At 41.4% G+C, this 22659-nt stretch overlaps 1 protein-coding gene across 1 annotated transcript in view; it reads right to left on the reverse strand.

The window, feature by feature from the left end:
* Nucleotides 1–16100: 16100 nt before the first annotated feature.
* septin8a (septin 8a) overlaps nucleotides 16101–22659 on the reverse strand; it is a 47131-nt gene continuing 40572 nt past the window's right edge. Inside the window, exon 10 of the mRNA XM_083986255.1 lies at nucleotides 16101–16343. Coding sequence (XP_083842381.1) covers nucleotides 16178–16343 — 166 coding nt within the window. The 3' untranslated portion in view covers nucleotides 16101–16177. The remainder of the gene's footprint in view (nucleotides 16344–22659) is intronic.

Raw genomic sequence — 22659 nt, forward strand, 5'->3', positions numbered from 1 at the left:
AGAAAGAGAGCGAGAGAGAGAGAGAGAGATTAAACCTGATTATAGAAATAAAAACTTCACTGTCCTCAGACTGTTGAAGTCAAACAGAGTTGATACTGTGTTCACACACAACGACCGTCTGCTCTTATCAACATTCCTGTTGTGACCTCTGCTCACACACACACACACACACACACACACACACTGCTCACACACACACACTCTCACTCTGCTCCACTGTGTGTTTTATCAGTCGAATCGTCTCTGAAGTTTCCTGACCGAGGCCACTCGCTGAGAAGTTTCCAGGAACCTGAGTTTTCTCTGTCGGGGTGAAGTCGGTCAGAAACAATATTTGCATCATCATTAATGAGCCGTGACAGAATCTGTACGACGAGCCGTCTGAGCCCCGGAGGTCAGTGAGTGTAAAGAGAAGCAGCGACACTGCTGAAATAATTCACTCATATTCCAGTAACAACAGTGATGAAGCTTCATCTGATTCAACAGGAGTGATTTTATTACTTTAAAAAAAGCACAGGTCAAAAGTGTTTCGTTATATATTTCTCATCGTAATATTGGCACAGCTGCAGTAAATTGTTTTTTTTTTAATAAAAAGAATGAATGAATAAAACTCTTCAAGGAAAAATCTCTGATACACCATCCATCATGTTTAATACATCCCTGAATATAAATGTAAATAAATCTGAACATGATGAACAAGGACACAGGATTCAAATCTACAGAAACATACATCGTTAAGATCTCAGAAAGATCAACGTGTTTTCTGAGTCCTATTCTGTGAGGTACGGGGTCCCACAGGGCTCCTTCCTGGGTCCACTGCTGTTTTTCCGTTGCTGTTTTGCTGATGATTTGCAAATACATCTGCCAGTTGTTGTAGGAAATGGGTCTGCGGCTCTGATAAACTTAGAGCCTGTTTGTCTACCAGCTATTAAAGGGACAACGAGGAGTTTCTATTTGGTTATAAAAAAGTCTCACGTTAATGTGGATGAATCTACGCTACCCATTTTCGATAAATATATCGTTTTGTCTCTATCGTTATTTTGTTATTATTAGTGGTGGCGGAAATGCTGGTCGAGCCGACCAGCGTTTCTTTACTTTCGGTTTCGTGGCGAGTCATGAGAATAACGCCGCCGAATCGCCGTTTATGGTCGGAACTACGACGGTATGTGATCGTCTTCGAACCTCTGACTTTAATTCTTGATGAATGAAAACATTAGTCCGTCTTGTGCCGGTCAAAGGCACATAAATGTAGTGTGAAAACGCTTTGCTTTTCCAAAACTCCTCGTTGTCCCTTTAAGGAACCTTCTGCTATATAACGCAGCCAAGACTGAGATGGTAGCTATTGGACCGGCAGTTAGTAAGTTAGGCCTCCGGTTTGATCTTTTTACTGGGTCTTTGGATGACTGTATTATTCATTGCAAGGACAGGGCAAAAAATCTTTGTGTGCTTTTTGATTTTTTGGGATTTACGTGTAAAGGAGGTGACGAGAGCAGCCTCTTTTTAACCTTGAATGATCCTCTCGTTGAAAGACATTGAGATTCTTATCCATGACTTTTGTGACATCCAGGTTGGATTATTGTAATGTGCTTTTATCAGGGTTGACTGGATTATCTCCATATGAACATACAGTATTCGTCCTGTGCTGGCCTCTTGTCGCTGACTCCCTGTTTGGGTCGGAGCTGATTTCAAGGTGCTGACTGTTGCTGACCTACAAAATGTTAAATGGTCTTGCTCCCACCTATTTGACAGGTCTTGTTAACCCTTATGTACCTTATGTTTGTGCTCCCAGGGAAGTGGTTGACCGAGTGTCGCAGAGGTCAATAAGAAGACGGTTGGTCGGCGGGCTTTTTCCTAGATCGGCAGTCATGCTCAATTGACATCTTTTTTTGGCCTCTTTCTTAGAGGCCAAGCTTAAAGCAGAAGTAAGTGATATATTTGTGTTAATATAAGTCTTAAATAGTTATATCTTTCGACAGCAATCACTTCTATAGAGTGTTTGGTCTGAAACACGGGTCTGTCAGTCACTCTGCTCTGCTCTGAGCCCAGGAGAAAACTTTCCTTGTATCCTACAAGTTTTATCCAATGAGGAGAGAGAACGGCATAAAGGGGCGGTCCTCTCTGTGTGTGCAGCCAAGGGATGCGCGTGAATGTGGTGACGTAGGGACGAGGACTGTTATGGTGCGTTCAAGGCAACTCGTAACTCGTGTTTTTCTGACCTGTGAAGTTGTACCAGTTCGATCTGGTACGAGTTCACGGGTCAGAAGTTACGAGTGGCCGTTATAGTGACTTTCACAGGTAAAACAGGTCGGAGAAACACGAGTGGGTTGCCTGGAACGCTACAAAATCGTAAGTTGTGACTTGAAGCTGTAATTTACGGTTTCAAAAGCCTGCCTGGAACGCAGCATTAGCCAAAACGACCAGATCGCTTACTTCTGCTTTAAGACCCACTTGTGTATCGTTGCGTATATTTTGCCTTATTCTTCACGTTTTGTTTGAAGTGTGTGTTATCGTTGCTGTGAATGTAAGGAGAAGGGAAGATCCGGGGTGTTTAAAGGGATAGTTCAACATTTTGGCAAATTGGCCCATTGCCATAATCGCTATAGTCATAGCATTATGTTAGTTACCTTTAATTGCTATTTTTAGAATGGCGGAGCAGAGCCGTGAGCTGCTCAGAGCTATGCTACGGAGGCTAATGGGTCTTTTCTTGGTTTCCCTCATCAAACTCATCAAATACACAATCCACCAACTCCACAAAGTTGTGACCTGCACATTCACCACGCTATGAGATAATAACAGAACGTTACGAGACAGAGTCGTTTTAGAGGTAAATTCATGCAAAACCGCTGATGCATGTTGCCTTCAGGGACAGTTTTTCATCAAGCAGTTTCTGCATTTTCCTCTAAAACAACTCTGTGTGGTAACGTTGTGTTATTATCTCATAGCGTGGTGAATGTGCAGGTCACAACTGCACGAAAGCGTTTTGGAGTTTTTGGATTGTGTGTTTGATGAGTTTGATGAGGGAAACCAAGAAATCCTATGAGCCTCCGTAGCGTAGCTCTGAGCAGCTCGCGGCTCTGCTCCGCCGTTCTAAAAATAGCTTGCACCGACAAATAAAGGTAACGAATCTATACTGCTATGACTATAGCGATTATGACAATGGGCAATTTGCCAAAATGTTGAACTATCCCTTTAAAGAACCACCAACAAACAAACAAAAAATGAAATATGGATCCCTGTTCATTACGTAATACAGTGAGAGTCTGTAATATCTTGGTTCATGTAAACTCTGAAATCAAGAAGAAAGGAGCCATCGTGTGTTGTTTCATTATTGTAGACTTTAAAATACCTTTTATGTGTTATGATTATTTTATGTGTGAAAGCAGTTTGTAACATCTTTCATTGTCATTTCTCACCTTCATATTCATGAGATTACTGTTGTTTTTATGAAATGAACAACATCCGTGAGAGTTTCATTGATTTCTGTTGGGAAACTCTCTCTCTCTCTCTGCCTCCTCTCATACAGAGGGCCAGAGGTCAGAGGTCAGGGCTTAGATACACAAAGATGCTTCAAGTTCTTCGTTCTTTTGCTCAAGGACACTTCAGAAGGACAGATACAGTGATTATTGACTCACTGGTTTATGCCCAGCTTCTGTATTTCAACAAAAAGTGAGAACAAGTACTTTTATAGTTCCTGTTTGTGTAGAGAGTCATCATCATGTAACGTCTGGTGAGATCCAAGAAAACTGGATAAACACAGAAGAAGCTGAACATGTGGAGCGAAGGTGAAACGAGCTGCTGAGTGCAGATTTCAACATGTTGAACTTGTGCTGTTTGTTTTGTTTTTGAGGATGGTGAAACTTTGAGGTTTGGTTTCACAATCAGCTGAGACGTCACTGAACTTCACAAAAACACAGTTCAGGTCGGTGCTGGGAATATTTTTTAGAGTCAGATAAAGACTGAAGTGAAACAAAAAGGGACATGTTTTTATGTGTTTTTTCTCCATAGTTCACAATTTGTGATGTAGTGAGTTCTGTGAGTGTGACAGCTTCTGTCATGTAGAAACTTCTCTCAATATAAATCTACATATTTAGAGCCAGAAGGTTTGTTCATTGCTCTGCAGACACAGTCACCACTACATAGGTGATGAATAAGCAGGATTTCTTTTGTATAACTCTACATTTTATTTTGTTTTTTAGGAACATCCTACAGACTCTACCTTTAAAGATGAACTATGCAGGATTTTTACCTAAACTATGCTACATGTTTACCTTAATTAAACAGCTTTGGAGTACTAGTGCTGGTTAAATCAGTGACTTGTAACTAGTTCAAGGGAGAATGGAGGCTCTCTGCCTTCCACCTAGCGTCTCTTGGCTGAAAACCAACCTTGTAAGATCAGAGCCTCCGACCCGGTGTCCCAGCTCTTGTCTCTGCGGCACCGCCACACAAACGTAACGCGCCCCGTAACCCGTAATCTCTTGTTTATGACAGATAAGACTACACAGATATACACATGGTAACATGGTAAATGATATATAACGTTATCCACCGCTCCATGGATTGATTTCTTGTCGGCTTCGTTAAAAACAAAATGCACATGGCCGGGATGAGGGTTAGCAACACAGAAGAGAAGAGACCAGACTTGCATAGTTCTCCTTTCAGAGCAAGTTTGTAAATGTTTATAAACTTCATGTTCCAAAACCAAAGCCAAACTCAAACCACAACAGAAACCTAAAACAGTAAATTCCTGTTTGATCTGACCACAGATTTCTATCAACATTACATCTGATGTTTTCTCTTAAAATGCACTCCTCGTGCGATGCACCATCCTCTGTACTGATCACTGATCGCCTGTGGTTATCTTTCATAGTGATCGTGTCATTGGTTGACTGTGATTCCTAGACTAGTTCATCTCTCAGGATCAGAATAATAATCACTTTTATTGGTGAGTAAGTGGTTATTAAACCTACAAGGAATTCAACTTACTGCAGAGTTATGGAGGAAGAAGAGTTAAATTAGTGAACAGTAATTAAATATAAAGAAAGAAAAAAATTTAAGTATAGAGACACGATCCAATGTTCAGGGCATCGGGAATCGTTGAGTTGTTACCTTGTTGTTATTCTTTAGGCTATAAACATGTATGTGAGACATGATATTGATAATTGATTGTATCCTTTGCCATGCAGTGCTCATACTGATCAGTTTTGATCAATGAGACAGTTTTGTTGAGAACAGTTTTCACTCAAAACAATAAAATCTGATTAAATGAACGAGAAACTGGAAAAAAATAAAATAAAATCTTCAGAGCTGAACTGAGACACACTTGATGAGAGAAACAGTACACACACACACACACACACACACACACACACACACACACACACACACACACACACACACACACACACACACACACACACACACACACACACACACACACACACACAGGCTACACTCTCACACACACATGATGATGATGATGAATGATGATGATAATACTGATGATGATAATAATGATGATGGTGATGATAAATCTTCCATTTCCAGTGCAGGTCCGACCATTTTGTGCTCCGGGCCCCGGATGTTTGACCCACTAACACATTTACAGCTCTATAGGCCCCGTGACGTCAGCGGGGGGCGGGGCCTGGCGCGTTCAAAACACAGCCTGCCCTCGATCTCCTCTGATTTTCTGCTTCCTGCTTCTTCTTTTGCGCGTCTTTCTCTCCTCTCTCTCTCTCTTTTCAGCTGCTCCACTTCGCGCTTCTTTTTTTGTTTTTGTTTTTAAAGACTTTTTTAGTTTTATTTGCAGTATTTTATTATATATAATGCTGCCGTTTCCCGTCGCTTCATCGCCTTCATCATCATCATCGCCACCGTTTTGTTCCGAGGCTGTTTGCGCCCTGCTGGTGTTTGTTTTTTCTCTGCTGAATATGGACTGAGTCATAAATACTAAACAAACCGTATAAATGCACGCGCCGTCGAGGAGATACTTCACGTTTAAAATCCGAGAGGTAAGAAAGAAAAAGAGCTGCAGAAACAACAACAGCAAAGAAGGAGGAGGAACAGAAAGTGTTTTTGTCTGTTTTGCAGGAGCAGCGACTGTTGCAGGAGCTGCAGCAGCTGCAGCTTATTATCCCGCCTGGGTCTTATGTGTGTGTGTGTGTAACTGAAACACTAGTCAAACACCAGTTCGTGCAACTTTTACATCTGCAGCTCTGGTTTTTAGTCGATTCTCCTCCTGCAAAGTCTGAAAAATGTCGAACTGAAAGTGAAGTGAAAGCCTAGTTTGTTGTTTTTGTCGTTGCGCACTTAATTTTGCTCCTAAAGCAGAAAACTGAAACTGAACTGAACCAGAATCTGAATCTGAATCTGAATCGGACTCTTGTGTGCAGGAGGAGGTTTGACTTGTGTTTAAACCAGGAAATAGGCTAATTATTAAATATAAATAAAGTTGTTCAAGTCGCTACAGGTCGATTTTCTTTTCCGCTTCTCTGCTTTTGTTTCTCCTCCTCCTCACCTCAAACCTATGCCACAAACCTCCACAGGAAACTGCTGCAAAAACACAACAACAAGAAAACAGAACCTGTTTTGCTACAGTCACCTTTTTTTTTTTAATTATTATTTTTTATGTCAACCAGGGTAGTAGAAGTGAAGAGGGTTTTAGTTTTGTATGTTGTCACCTTTTTCACTACTCCAGAGTTTGTAGGTCTGTAAATAATGTGAAAACATGATTATTATGGTCTAATAGTCTCTGGTGCATATGAAGGATTGTTCCCACAACAGTAGATCATGATATAGAAGGGTAGTAGAGGTGAAACGTCTTCCTAGACAAATTTAAGTCCAGTTGCATTCGATTTAACTTTCCTTGAGATAACTATGACCTGGACAAATGAGAATATTCACAGGCTTATGATATAATATAAGTGTTGTGTTGTTGTTAGTCATACTGATCCCTCCCTCCCTCCCTCCCCAGGTGAGTGAGCCCTGGGTGCAGCAGCCTGGCCTGTGCTCCACCGCCGGAGGACGAGATGAAGAACCCAGGAGCCGCCGAGTGCCGCCGGCTGGTCGGGCTGCTGGAGGACGCTCTGGTCCGGGAGGCTCGTCTCTGGAAGGTGCCCGTCTTCAAGAACGGCTGCATCCAGGTGAGGAGACACGGTGGCAGCAGCAAACACAAGACACAACGCTGACATCAACTCAGATTCAGTGGTCAAAAGGGCCCATCGGAGGATTCATTTATTTATTGTGGAGAATCAGTTCCTTCGGGGTCTCCAACTCTATTTTGTGTACTCTTCATTCAGGGATGCAAACAGCGCGCCGAAAAGCGAAACTCGCTTTTTTCATGACCAATTAGGTGACTTGTGTGAATCGTTCAGATCCGAAGAGTTTTTGTTTTTGGGAGGGGGGGGGGGGGGGGGGGGGGGGGTCTCAGCTGGGGTCAGTAAAATGTTTTTCTAACAGGCTGACAGTGACAATCACGTGAAACTGAGGCGAACTCATTCATGGTTGTCTCTGGTTATAGCACATTATATAGGCCTATATGTCCATTACACACTTTTAGGCCTTAAAATGTCTTAAATTTGTTGAATTATTGTGTTCAAGACTTAAATAAGACAGCTCTTAAATTTTCGTATGCCCACCATGGGCGAGCATTTCGCTCGCATTTGCCCCTAAAAAAAACAAAACATGTGTGAACCAGGAAAATCACAAAAAAGAAAGAGCACAACCTGCGATTGGTCAAAAACTACAAATCCCACAATCCTCTGGCCTCAACAATAACAGTAGTTAGTGTAAGTAAGGGAGAGTGGAGCTGTCGGTGAAAAGAGGAAACAACGCCACGTCTGGTCCTGTTCTATGTTGTTGGTTCACACCGTCACCGTTTATTCGTTACGTCCGCGGTGTAAAAGGCCGTGACGCAAAGACGCGATTAGGCGCGAGACGCGGTAGACGCGACTTTTTTTTTTTTGCGACGCAATACACCCGATTCTTTTATGGCGACGGGACCCTCGCGTCTTCGTCTATTTCATCGTGTTTGGTGGGAAGACCCAAAGGGGCTTCCCACTCAAACACGAGGAACGCTTTTTTTTCGCGCGAGCTTTTACGCGCAACCAAACGCGAGATACGCGAGATAAGCGAATTAGCGCTCGTTTTCACTCGTTTCAAAAAAAATTCACGAGCCCGCCTATTTTCACTACAACAATTTTTTTTTTTTTTTTTTCAAAGGAGGTTAAATCGAAAGCAACTGGACTTAGTTATTTACTTATTATAACTAAGTCCAGTTGCTTTCGATTTAACCTCCTTTGAAAAAAAAAGTCTAGGAAGACGTTTCACCTCTCATCCAAGAGGCTTCATCAGTTCATGTAGCATCTGACCAGGCTGGGACTGGTCCAACTATCTGGTGTGGAGACTCAGTATAAGTCCAGTTGCTTTCGATTTAACCTCCTTTGAAATACTATGACCTGGACAAATGAGAATATGCACAGGCCTACAACAACATTTCTGCTCTCACCAACCATGGTAACGACGCACAGTATACTGTTATGAGACACATTATGCATCCCAACTGTCTTTTTTTTAGAGGATCATAATTCTCATTATTCTCCTGATGTCGGTTTAATGTAAACAGATTGCGCTGATATGCGTCATGTGACAGCGGGGCAGAGCTGCAGCTGCTGTGCTGTGATGGACCTGATCAGACTGGTGGTGGTCCACAGTCAATCAGTCCCAGAGCCTTCCTATTCACCTCCAATGTAGACGCGACGTGCGCGCTCGGTACCCAAAGCGGCGCGTATCCGCGTGCATTCGGTGCGACGGCGCCGCCGTTTCCCCCCCCGTGTATGTCCGTTGCTGTGTCAGGTAGGTGTCTCCCACGGAGCTCTGCCCCGTTTCAGAGGTGAAGGAGAGACGTCGCCTCCGCGATGTAGAATGTGTTCAATTAAAGTGAAACTAACACATTATATCGGCCTATATGTCCATTACACACTGAATGGGATGTTAAATCCCATGTCTTTATTTCTTCAGTTTATTTTAATAGTAATAATTATGACTAACATTCAGTGAAGACCTAAAAATCAGTATCTCCAAAATTGAAATATTGCAATGGTTTTTATTTTTTTAAAGCATTTTTAATATAGAAATGTTGGCCTTCTGAAAACTGTCCATCTATATGCACTCAATACTTGGTTGGGGTTGAACTACTGGAAATAGACTTTTCTGTGATATTGTTAATGGTGAGCCCCCCCCCCCCCCACGACAATTCCTCTCTTTTTTGGTCCTGACCCGTTTGCATCCCTGTTCATACATTGAGAGCCTCCTTACTTTCTATTTCATCTGCTGGTGTAACAGTCTCAGCAGTGAAGGACAGGAACTGTTTAAATAACATTGTGAAAGTCTGCTTGAAAATTACTGGCACCCAACTTACTGACTTGAACTCCCTTTGGGAAAGACGGGTCTCGCAAAAGGCAGCATGCATCATTTAATTATCACGATCATGTTCTGGCCTGTGAATGTATCTTGATGCCCTCAGGTCGGTGTTATATGCAGCCTCTCAAGAAGACCAGTCGCTATTATTCTAGGTCTTTGTGCCTTCTGCCATTAAATTGTTGAATGCTGAGCTGGCTTGAAGCTGTAGTTAGTACAAGTACTGTTGTTGACAATGTGTTTTTTATGCACATTGCCCTATTTATGTATTTATTGTCCTACTTATTGCACTTTTTTTTTTATCTTACCTGATCTTAATTTGCAGTTGCACTCCTCACTTGTACAGTATGTTATGCTCGTGTAAATGAATGTGGTGCAGTGGTCAACTGTAGAAACAGAATTGCCCTATGGGATAAATAAAGTAAACTCAACTCAACCTGAGACCAGTCCAGTCCAGACCGTTGCTCATTAACCCGTCGTCTCCTCTGCTCTGACCTCAGGGCGCTGACATCTCCTCGTCCCAACACAAGGAGATGATCCTGTGGCTCGGAGAGATGAGCAGGACCTTCCACTTCTGTCCAGAGACGTTTGCACTGGGAGTGTGTGTCCTCAACCGCCTGCTGTCCACCGTCAAGGTGAGAAAGACCGACTACATTTATATTTATTTAATATTTTCATACACATCCATCCAGCCCTTTTTGTTGTTCACTCTCTGCAGCACAAACAGTTGCAGAGAGTTGATTCTCCTTCTCCTCAGCTAAAAGTTTCATTTCAAGACTTTTTTCACATGTGAATAATAAAGAGTGCAGCCTGAACAGAAAGTAGATATCAGCTGCTACGAAAATAAAACAGACAGGAAATCTGGGGCCGTATTCCTAAAGATTCTTAGTGCAAAGAGTTGCTCCTAGTGGCCAAATTCTAAGAAAATTCTTAGAATCATGATGTTTTCTTAGAATTTCTCCTAAAAGTTAAGAGTAGATCCTAGTAAAGATAAAAGCCTATTCCTAAAGAATCCTAGCTCTTAAGAGAGCTCCTAAGGTGAGATCTGTTAAGAGTAGGGAAGAGGACTTTTAAGTGGCTTAGGAGTTCCCTAAGCAGAGGACAGAATGGTGGACAGAAGAGGCAGGAGAGATATTCTCCAAACACTGGATGACAGTGAATTAATGAAACGCTACAGATGGTTCCTGTTCCAGTTGGGTTTCCTTGTTCTTTTCTTCTCCATTGCTGTTCACTGGTTTGTGGTAGATTTCAAAGCCAACCAACACTGCTTCTTATAGGCAAGTCAGCAATCACACTGATTAAAGCTGAGCCATTTTACCTTCGTTAATACCAAATTGAGTTGAAATGTTGAAAAAGTGCAAAAATTACTAGCATGGTAATTAATATAAGCAAATAAATATAAATTTCACTATGTCAATACTGTGCAAGTTTTCACACATTTTATTGGATAATTTTAAAGTATAGCTTACAATTCATTTAACAGATATTTTGTTTTATGTGAAATATTTTTTACAATTACACAGTCTTCATAACATTGGATTCTATGGTTAAATTTATCGATTTGAGGGTCCATCCTTTGCCCGTTATCACCAAAAGTAAATTTCTTAATCTAGCTTTTTTTTAAGTAGGTTTTTTGGGCTTTTTGGTCTTTAATTGACAGAACAGTTGAGAGAGAGAGAGGAAGCAGAAAGAGAGGGAATGACATGATAGGACTGCTCGACACAGGATTCAAACCGGGTCACCTGCAGCGAGGACTATAGCCTCAACACATGGGGCGGCTGCTCTACCAACTGAGCTAAACACCGCCCCTTTATCTAACTTTATGGATCAACCAATCACAGCGTTTGAAATGATGACTCATACCTAGCAACGGGGGTCAACCACACCTCCTCACTAAGATAGGAGTTTCTGTCCATTCCTTGCTCAGAGTTCTCTGAGAGTGTTCTGGAATCACTCCTAAGCTAAGACTCCTTGCTAGGAATTTTTAGGTTAAGTTAGGAGCTCTCTGAGAGGATTCTTAGAATCTTTAGGAATACGGGCCCTGTTCTCTATCTCTCTTCCTGAGTTGGAGCAACAAACAGCAGCCCTCAAATGTCTTTGCAAAAAAAACAACATTGTGACGTCGCAGTGAAGTTGACCTTTTTCACTGTGTGGATATAAAATCTCACTTAATCCCATGAGACTTTTGTGATTTAAAAATAAACACATAAATCAGTGGATACTTAATGGTCCAATATGAGTTTTCTGAGGTCGAAATGACCTAATTCAGATCAAACACCATACACCTGTCTCATTGAAGGATCATATTCCTCATCAGAGACATCGGCCTGTATATGATGGTTTCTCAGATCCACTCACAACAACAATTTAAAATCTGTAAAAGCAACACATACGTGCTTTTTTTTGAGACAAACAACAAACTCACACATTTTTCTCTTTTTTTCTCCCCTTCAGGCTCATCAAAAATACCTGAAGTGCATCGCTTTTACCTCACTGGTCCTCGCTGCCAAGATCAATGAAGAAGACGAGGTGAGAAATCTCAAAACAAACCAAAAAAAAACGTCAGTGTCTGAAGTGTCGGAAACACTGAGTTTATTTCTCCTCCTCTGGTCTGAACAGGTCGTAGGTTCAGTCAAAGACCTGGTCGTTCTGAGCGGATGCAACTTTTCGTCACGGGAGATTTTCCGCATGGAGAGGATCATCCTGGACAAACTGAACTGGGACCTGATGACGGCGACAGCGGTCGACTTCATCCACATAGTGAGTTAAAGATTCACAGGAAAACACGACAACAGTGTTTTTTTTTAATTGTTTAGTTTGTTTCTTAAAACTGAAGCTGAACCGTCAGAGAAAGTCTGAGAGTTCAGGTCCTGTGTCTGTTTTTTTGTTGTTGCTTAAAGGGATAGTTCACCCAAAATTCAAATTTCACTCATTATCTACTCACCCTCATGTCAACTAAGAGCTGTGAGAATTTTCAGAGTCCTCCGTTCCTTCTCTGAGTTACGGGGGGGTCCGCGCAGCAGTATTTGTCCATATAATGGTTGTGAATGGACACCACGTTTCTTTGTCCAAAAAGACACACCAAAAAACATCCAAATACCTCCATACTGCTCGTCTGTAATGTCCCTCTTGTATTGAAGCCCCGACATGAGAAATTGTTCCGAAAAAAATTAAATAAGTCTATATCTTAAGCTTGTTTTTTATCGGAAGTTCCCAGTGTCTCAGTTCACTGCTCTGCCTGTGTAAGTGCAAATCTCACGTGATTTGCACTGACCGGCGGAACAATTTCTCATGTCGGGGCTTCAATACAAGAGGAACATTACAGACGAGCAGTATGGAGGTATTTGGATGTTTTTTGGTGTGTCTTTTTGGACGAAGAAACGTGGTGTCCATTCACAACCATTATATGGACAAATACTGCTGCGCAGACCCCCCCGTAACTCAGAGAAGGAACGGAAGACTCTGAAAATTCTCACAGCTATTAGTTGACATGAGGGTGAGTAGATAATGAGTGAAATTTGAATTTTGGGTGAACTATCCCTTTAACCTGAAAACACAATAGTGCACAATGGCACTGGTCCTTCAGTTTGTCCTTCGTTTTAAAAATCGCTGCAGCAGAGACTGAAAAATGTACCAAAGGATCTGATTAGAGATCAGTTAGATTTACATTTGTCAAGACACAAGAATAAAACTGTGCTCAGACAGTGACTGTGACGGTTTTAAAGGGATAGTTCAACATTTTGGCAAATTGGCCCATTGCCATAATCCCTATAGTCATAGCAGTAGGTTCGTTACCTTTAATTGTCGGTGCAAGCTATTTTTAGAACGGCGGAGCAGAGCCGTGAGCCTGGTGGACAAGTTGTGACCTGCACATTCACCACGCTATGAGATAATAACAGAACGTTACGAAACAGAGCCGTTTTCGAGGTAAATGCAGAGACTGCTTGATGAAAAACTGACTCCGACAGGAACGCACATCAGCGGTTTTGCATGAATTTACCTCTAAAACAACTTTAGTGACTGTTGTTCTCGTTCGTCGGCATCAACCACACAGTCCAGACCAGTTTCAGTTCCCGTTTGTTCCCATGTGAACAAAAATGTGGCAGGCGTCGTTTTTAGCAGGTTGTGTGAACAGAACCGGGTGATATTTTCTCCGGTTTTCTCTATCAGGTTAAAACCTAAACATTGAGGCCATGGCACTAAGACTTGACGGCTCCGCCCCCTCAAACACAAACCTGCTGCCACCAGGGGTAGTGTGTGTGCGTGTGCGTGCGCATGAGCTTGTTAATTAACTCAAACATCAGGAAACATTAACGGACACACAGGTGAGGGGGTGTGAGTGGAGAAAACGCTGCAGATCATTGACACAGTTTGTTTCTGTGTGAACTCACTTTATGGCACAATGTTGTTTCAGCACTTGGATCTAAAGACGACGTAGTTTAAACTTTGACCTTCACAAATCGTTGCAGGACAGTCGACACACACAACACATCATCATCATTATTATTATTTATGTCCCATCATGCACTTGGGCCCAGGGCTGTATTCATAACGCAAACAAGATGTCACCCGGTGATGTGATGATTTAACAACTGAGTCTTTACGTTTATTCTAAATATCACAATGTTATTTTAAAAAGTCAGTTTTAATAATTAACATGATGTTTAGTGCAACAATCTTTAAAACTTCAGTAGCTGCTTATTATATAAACCTTTGTCCAGACTGAAATATTGACATTTTGTCCATAATACTCTGCTATAATCTGATTTTTTTGGGTGTCATTGAAATCATAATTTGACCAGTGTCAATAAATATCCAAATCACAGGCGCTACAGGGGATTTTTAAAAAAATAAAAAAAAATAAAATGGGACTCAACATTGTTCAAAATTCAATTTTATCTCATCTTTGTCTCGATATGATTCATTAGGGAAGAGTTTTAAACAAACAATCCAACACAGTGTTAAACTAACGATGCAGAACAGGAAGTTTTGATATGGAGTGATGCATTCTGGGAGGAAGGAAGTATCCTATCAAAATAAAAGCAAATGAAGCCCGGGACAGGACTGCCAGTGAATGAGGAGGCGGAGCAGTTTGCAGTTGTATGCTTTATGAATACAGCCCATAAATGTTCTTGACATAAATAAGTTTACACACTGTTATTGATCCACACTATCGGAAAGATATTGACGACCTGTCCTTGGAAATGTTCCCAGCTGATTTGTGGAGTCGTTGTTGTGAGTCAATAATCTCGAAGAACGTCCTCGTTTCAGGAGATAAATGAAGAGTTGGAGCTTGAATTTGCTGCAGGGCAGAAACTTATCATTTAAAGCCACAAACCAGAAATTGTCACCAAAATAAAAATAAAATAAAACAGAAAAAAAAGCGTCTTCAGCAAAACACAGAAATGTGACTTTTCTGTCCTGTTACAGGTTTTACAGTTATTGATGTGAATCTATTGTCCTAGCACTTCACTTAGAGTCATACAAAACCCCCAAGACTTTCAAAATAAAGAGACATAATGCATTAATAAAAGCTATAATAATAAAATAAAGACATTTCTCTTTTTATACTATCAAATAAATATTTTTTTCCCCAAATAAATGCTTTAATTATACCGTTAATATCTCACAATTACATTCCCCCTCCCCCCGGCCCTGAAGAAAAATTACTCTGTGATTCTTCTCCTAGATAAAGAGTTTTTTTTTTCTTTTTTCTCTCCATCATCTATAAAACATTGATCCATAAAATCTCTCAGTAACTTGTCACAGACTCGTCACTTTGACACTTTGATGAGAATAAATAAATAAAGAGTGCTTCACGTTATCTCTCTGGATATGATTCAACAACCAAAGGAAACTCGGGAAAAGACAGAATCGTTTCAACGTCCAGTTTTTTTTTCTTTCTGTGCTACAACATCACCCTGAATTTTGTGTGTTTCCAAAATACTTAAGGAGGAGGAGGAGGAGACTTTAGAGAGAAGTCGAGAGGGTGATACTTGTTAATTATTTTGTTTTTCAAGGGATTAACTTTTGACTTTGGCACCACGCTGCTGCTGCTGCTGCTTCTGAATCCACCTCCTCTCTTTAAACCCTCTCTCTCTGTCTCTCATGGCTTATTTGTGCTACAGAGTAAAAGACACAGAAGCAAATGAGCGAAAAAAAACACAGCGTGGATGAGGGAGAAAAAACACAAAGACGACGTTTGACGATAGTGAACATGACGTGAACGTGTTTGCAACTGGTTCGTGTCGGTGCTGCTTGTTGTTGTAGTTGTTGAGTGTTTCACTCGGTGCGAGACAGAAGTCCAAAGTTTGGTTTGGTTGGTTTTTTTTTGAGTCTCTTCAGGTTGTGATTTATTTCACTGCACGTACGATACGACACGGACAAGATCACGACGACTCCTCGGGCAGATGGGAGGAGGGGGAGGAGGGGCTCTGTTAGTAAAAACCTCCTTTTGCACGGCTGCAGGTTTATTTATTTATTACTGTGGCTGTTGAAGCAGCGGTGAAGCTGTGACAGACTGTGGCGTCCTGGGTGGATGAAGATGTAACGATGACGTAATGATGCAGCAGTAGATTGATTGACAGATGAAGATGACACAGTTATGACATCATTATGCCCTAACGTTTTGGTCTCGTCCCCCTTCTCTCTTTCTCTCTGTGTTTTTCTCGTCTCCACCTCAGTTCCACGCCCTGCTCGTCTCCGCCCACCCCCACCTCGTTCCGTCCATCGGGCTCGGCTCCGGCGTCCTCCCCAGGCCGGGGCCTCAGAAGACGCCGCCGGGCTTCCAGGCGGCGCTGTGGACCAGGCAGGTGCAGCACTGTATGGCCTGCCACCAGCTCTGGCAGTTCAAAGGCTCCACGTTGGCTTTGGCCATCATCACCTTGGAGCTGGAGGCGCTGACGCCCGACTGGTTCTCCGTCTTCACCGACCTGTTGAAGAAAGCACAGGTAAGAGCAGAGCGAACAAAGCTAAAGATCAGGTTTACACACATAAACAAAACTTTAATTATAGTTTTATGCAAAGGTTTGAAGTTTCACCCTGATGCCTCGTTTTTCTCTTTAGAGTCCAAACTTTATTTTTATTTCCTGTGTGAAAGAACAAGTTTGAACCGGTTGATCCTGTTTTAGAACAAGGCGCAGTGATTTTTCTTTACTGCGGTGAGAGCAGCAACATTGAGGAAACCGAGGGAGGAGGATGTTGGAGGAGTGAGATCTAGATTAAGATTAAAGCAGAAGTAAGCGATCCGGTCGTTTTGGCTAACTTTTTGTCAGCTGATGGAGTTAGCAGCCCCCGCCCTCGTCCCTACGTCACCACATCCCTTGGCTGCACACACAGAGAGGACTGCCCCTTTATGCCGTTCTCTCTCCTCATTGGATAAAGGTTGTAGAATACAAGGAAAGTTTTCTCCTCGGCTTACAGCAGAGCAGAGTGACTGACAGACCCGTGTTTCAGACCAAACACTCTATATAAGTCTTAAATAGTTACATCTTCCGACAGCAATCACTTATATAAACACAAATATTCCGCTTAGTTCTGCTTTAAGATAATTTTTTTATTAACCCCAGGCTATGAAATGACTTGTGTTACAGCAGCATGAAAATATTACAATTATATACTTTGGAAATATTTTATATTTTATATGGGAGGGAAATTAATAAATACATAACAGTGAGTAGTGGAGATGTGTGAGGTGCAGGTAAGACGGATAGAAGATAAGTTATTTATCGCTCTCTGTTAGAGTTGAGAAGTTTAACTGGAACTATGCAAGATTTTTACTTTAATTAAACAGCTTTTAAATAATTGTGATGGTTAAATGACTTGTTATGAGGGAGAGTGGAGGCTCTCTGCCTAGCGTCTCTTGGCCGAAAACCAACCTTGTAAGATCAGAGCCTCCGACCCGGTGTCCCAGCTCTCGTCTCTGTGAGAAACATGGACAAACACAGCCCGTAATCTGTAACGTCTTGTTAACGTTACCAACTTCTGTAGACATTGCTCCACGGATTGCCTTTTCTTAGGCTTTGTTGTAAAACAAATGCACATGGCCGGGAGGGGAGGAGGGTTAGCAGCGAGTTTTTACAGAAGTGAAAATATAAGCCACCAAAACCGCGAAAAAGTGCAGATTAGTTCCCCTCTAAAACTCTTGTGCACAAACCTGTTTGACCAAGTTTGTTTAGTGCACAAGTCCAAGTCATGTCTCGGCCGTGTCTCGTCTCTGTGTTCACACTGCAAAAACTCAAAGTCTTACCAAGAATATTTGTCTTATTTCTAGTCAAAACAAATCTCATTATACTTAAAGCAGAAGTGAGTGATATATTTGTGTTAATATAAGTCTTAAAGCAGATATCAGTGGAATGTTTTTGTTAATATAAGTCCTAAATAGTCCTATTTTCCGTCAGCAATCACTTACATGAAGTATTTCAGCCTAAACACGAGTCTCTCCGTCACTCTGCTCTGCTGTAACCCGAGGAGAAAATTTTCCTTGTGGGATACAAGTGTTATCCAATGAGGAGAGAGAACGGCATGAAGGGCTGTGTGTGCAGCCAAGGGATGCGCGTGAATGTGGTGACGTAGCACGAGGACCAATTGATGCCTGACAAGGGCGGGGGCTGCTAACTCATGGTGCGTTCAAAGAAACTCGTACTTTGTGTTTTTCCTTCCTGTGAAGTCATACCAGTTCGATCTGGTACGAGTTCACGGGTCGGAAGTTACGAGTGGCCGTTATAGGGAACTTTCACAGACAACAGGATGGTAAAAACACGAGCTACGGGTTACCTGGAACGCTACCAAGTCGTAGTTGTGACTTGAAGCTGTAACTTACGGTTTCAAAAGCCTGCCTTGAACGCAGCATTAGCCGAAACGGCCGTGAAGCTGATATCTGCTTTAAATAGTTATATCTTCCGACAGCAATCACTTACATAGAGTGTTTGGACTGAAACACGGGTCTGTCAGTCACTCTGCTCTGAGCCGAGGAGAAAACTTTTCTCGTATCCTACAGTTTTTATCCAATGAGGAGAGAGAACGGCATGCAGGGCTGTGTGTGCAGCCAAGGAACGCCGTGAATGTGGTGACGTAGCGACGAGGACTGTTATGGTGCGTTCAAGGAAACTCGTATTTTTCCGACCGTGAAGTGGTACCAGTTCGATCTGGTACGAGTTCACCGGTCGGAAGTTACGAGTGGCCGTTATAGTGACTTTCACCGGTAAAACAGGTCGGAAAAACACGAGTGGGTTGCCTGGAACGCTACAAAGTCGTAAGTTGTGACTTGAAGCTGTAATTTACGATTTCAAAAGCCTGCCTGGAACGCAGCATTAGCGAAAACGACCGGATCACTCACTTCTGCTTTAAAATAAGACTCATCACATTTAAAAGTAGCTTGTTTTTAGACACTTTTTACTTCTTTTAAAGGGACAACGAGGAGTTTCTATTTGGTTATATAAAAGTCTCATGTTAATGTGGATGAATCTCCGCTACCCACACTTGTTAATGGGCCCATTTTCGATAAATATATCGTTTTGTCTCTATCGTTATTTTGTTATTATTAGTGGTGGCGGAGATGCTGGTTGAGCCGACCAGCGTTTCCTTACTTTCGGTTTCGCGGCGAGTCATGATAATAACGCCGCCGAATCGCCGTTTATGGTCGAAACTACGACGGTATGTGATCTTCTTCGAACCTCTGACTTTAATTCTTGATGAATGAAAACATGAGTCTGTCTTGCGCCGGTCAAAGAGGCTCATAAATGTAGTGTGAAAATGCTTCGCTTTTCCAAAACTCCTCGTTGTCCCTTTAAGCATATTTTCACTGGAAATAAGTAGAAAATTTTGCCAGTGAAAGCAAGTTTTTATTTATTTCTTATTACAAGCACAATGCTTTCACTGGCAGATTTTTCTACTAGAAATAAGACGAATATATTCTTGGAAAGATTTTGAGTTTTTGCAGTGCAGTCCTGTGTGTCGCTTCCTGTTCCAGCTTCAGGTGTTTAACCTCGTGGTTCTTTTCTCTCCGTCTCTCAGGTCGACAGTGCAGAGTTCATCCACTGCAAAGAGATGGTGGACGAGTACCTGCACAGCCTGGAGTTCTCCCTGCCGCCCAACGCCGTCTACATCTTCGACAGCGCCCAGATCCAGGACGACGAGGAGAACGAGGAAGAGGAGAAAGGACGAAGGTGGAGCCGACGGCGCATCGCTGGCGGTGATCAGGGAGACGCCGATGAGTATTACGACGGTTTCTGGTGTTTGTACAACGAGCAGACGACACCGAGGGAGGACGGGAGCGACGTCAAGGGTCTGTTCGATCCCCAGCAGCAGAAAGACGCCTCCTCCTCCCCCTGTCCGCCGCTCCACCCGGCCGTCAACTGACAGGACGGACGATCAATCGATCGATCGACGGTTAATCAATCGCAGCATCCGCCTCCTCACTAGTGCACAGTTTCCCCTTTTTTTTTTATGTTACACAACGTTAAAAAAACCAGCAGATGTGAGTTTTTTCTGTAGGATCTTTTGATTTAGAGGAAGATTTGATGATGATGATGAGAGTAGAAATTTAAAGTCGCTGTTTTAATCCCGACTGTGCACAACGACGTGTCGACTAAATGTGAATCTGGATCCGTGTGAGTTCACGTCTGCGTTCGTGTTGAATATTTGAGTCTGACTGAAATGAAATGGAAAAGTTTTTCTTGGTCCATTTAAGTTTGCTCCTTTATTATTATTATAATTATTATTATTATGTGTTTTCTACTTTTTTAACCTTCCTGTCATTTTGTATCCACAACAATTAGTTTTGTTTCACTGGCTGGAGGTGAAGGAGAAGAATCAGACGTGTGTGTGTCTGTTTGTGTGCGTGTGTGTGTGTTTATAGTGAGCGTGGTTGAGGCCCAGAGTGGATTTTTTTTTTATGTTTGAGAGGAGTCGATCCTGGTTTAGTTTGTTGGTGCTCAGGTTCCTCTCAGAGCCACACATAGCACTTTGAAGAAAACCTTTTTTTAAATTAATGCAAATAATTATATTTTTCCACAACTTTTTTTTTCTTCTTTTTTTTAAAAATTGTTTTAACCTTTTACTTACTTGTACTAAACATCTTTGTGCTTTAAGTTTTTATTCACCAGTTATTTACATAAGTTACTCTCCACAAAAAAAGAAGCTTTAATTTCTTAACTAAATGCTGCAAATGGCTTTTTTTTAATTTTGTTTTTTAAACCTTTTTTTTTATTCTTGATCCTGCTCTGATTTTAGGTTTTATACTGTAACTGTTACATATCAGACACAAGCACCTTTAGGTTTAGTTCAACACTAGAGCAGAATGAGATTAACCGATCACTGATCAATGCATCATTGTGTTCGTTTAAAGTTTCAATAGATGACATATGTTAACGATCTCATCCAGAACGAGGTCACCAATAATAATCGACCATGTGTTTGTTCAGTTGTTCATCATGCTACTGACGTGATTCAGTTCAAACTTTACGTATAATGTCGTCTGATACATTATATAAACGTGAGGATGAAGCAGTGACTGAAACCGATGATGAGTTCACTGTCTCATCGTGACCAATGTTTAAGTTTTTTTTATTATTTTGTTTTTCCTTCTTTCATATTCCTCTTGATACTGAGGCAGCTACGACCACAGAAATAAAGCTACAACTACAAAAGTCTCAAGTGTCTGTGTTTTTTTTTTTTCTCTTTTGTTCAAGTCGAAATTTTTTTTTGTGTTTGAGGTGAAAATCCGTGTCTTATCTCAAATTATATTTAATTTACGTGGATTTTATTCTGATTGTGTCCGATCTCTGACTACAAACGCATCAGAATCTAAACTGTTGATGGTTGAGTTGCATTGTGGGTAATGTAGGCGGCAGTAAATGTTTTTTGGTGACAGAGGCTGAAACACATTTAAACTTAAAACGTGTCCATATTCTCATGGAGACGATATAATCTCAGTAAAACTTTGATGAAACCAGACTGACAGATGAACTGATTAGAGTCCAGAGGTCAAAGTCGTCCGTTATGACGTCACTAAACGTCAAAAAAGAAGAGGCTGTTCAGGCCTTGTGAATGTGATATCTAGAGAACACAGTGTTTTAGTGATTAAGGAATATGAGTCTAGGTTGTTTTGTTCTTGTTTTGATCTGTCAAGAAATACAGACTGTTTGAACACAAGAAATACTGATTTAATTTGATTTCTGTCATGTCAAACATTTAAAATATAAATATAACATATGGTGAAACACAGCAGTTATATCATAACTAATGAAGTATAGATATATAATAAGCTCTTGTGTAAGTCAAACTGAATCCAAATTAAAGGTTCATTCTTATAATTCAGGTTCAGTGAGTCAGAAGGTTTTTACTCACCATTTCTGTTTTCATTATAGTGAACCTCTAATTTAAAAAAAAAAATCATTTTTCTGGTGGGAAATGTTTTCAGCAATCTCAGTTATCTAGTGTGTGAAGTGAACAGTCAGAACAGTTTAATGGCTCCACTTTAGTGAGACGGTTTACACCTCAGCCTCACTAATGTCGTTTCCTGAAGTCTGAGTCTTAATTCTGTTTGACTGCAGCTTTACAGTGTTTCACCGACCATGTTGTCCTGTGTGTGTGTGTGTGCTGTGCTCAGAGAGCTCTGAACAGATTGTCCTGTTGGATCAGATCCACTGGGCTCTGCAGGTGCTGCTCAGAATAAAAAAAACAGAGAGGCACAACTGAGCTGTGACGTCTGGACTTCAGTGAATCACTCAGACACTGGGGTTAAATAAAGACGAGAAGATACAATAAATAAAATGAAGAACTCACTGTTTTTTCAGTCATGTGATCTGATCAACTAATTAATAGTTCAATCATCTGAATAAACACTGTATAATACTGTATGTTTTAAAGGTTATTCTAAGGGACTTTATGAGTCTGCAGTAAAAATAACTGATCTCTTTGGAGAGACTAACAACGTCCCTAACTTAAAACTTTAAGAGCGCAAGTGGAAAATTTAGGGGCGTACACTGTAAATCGACTGGCAAAGCAAATATTCACATTTCCTTTTCATTCATGATCCTCACACACATCGACCTGACACCTGTAATGACAGATTCCAGTTTCTTAAAGTCGCCAGTTTCTCCAGTTTTATAAAAAAACCCCCAGCAAATTTACTGGTTGCACATGTGCAAGTAGATGAAAAATGTACTTGCACACCCTCAATCTGGAGCCTTGGAGAGTGATGTTGCTATAAAAATAGAGAACAGGACGTGTCTGAGCAGATATGGA

Source organism: Trachurus trachurus (assembly GCF_905171665.1).
Source record: "Trachurus trachurus genome assembly, chromosome: 14".
Lineage (NCBI taxonomy): Eukaryota > Metazoa > Chordata > Actinopteri > Carangiformes > Carangidae > Trachurus > Trachurus trachurus.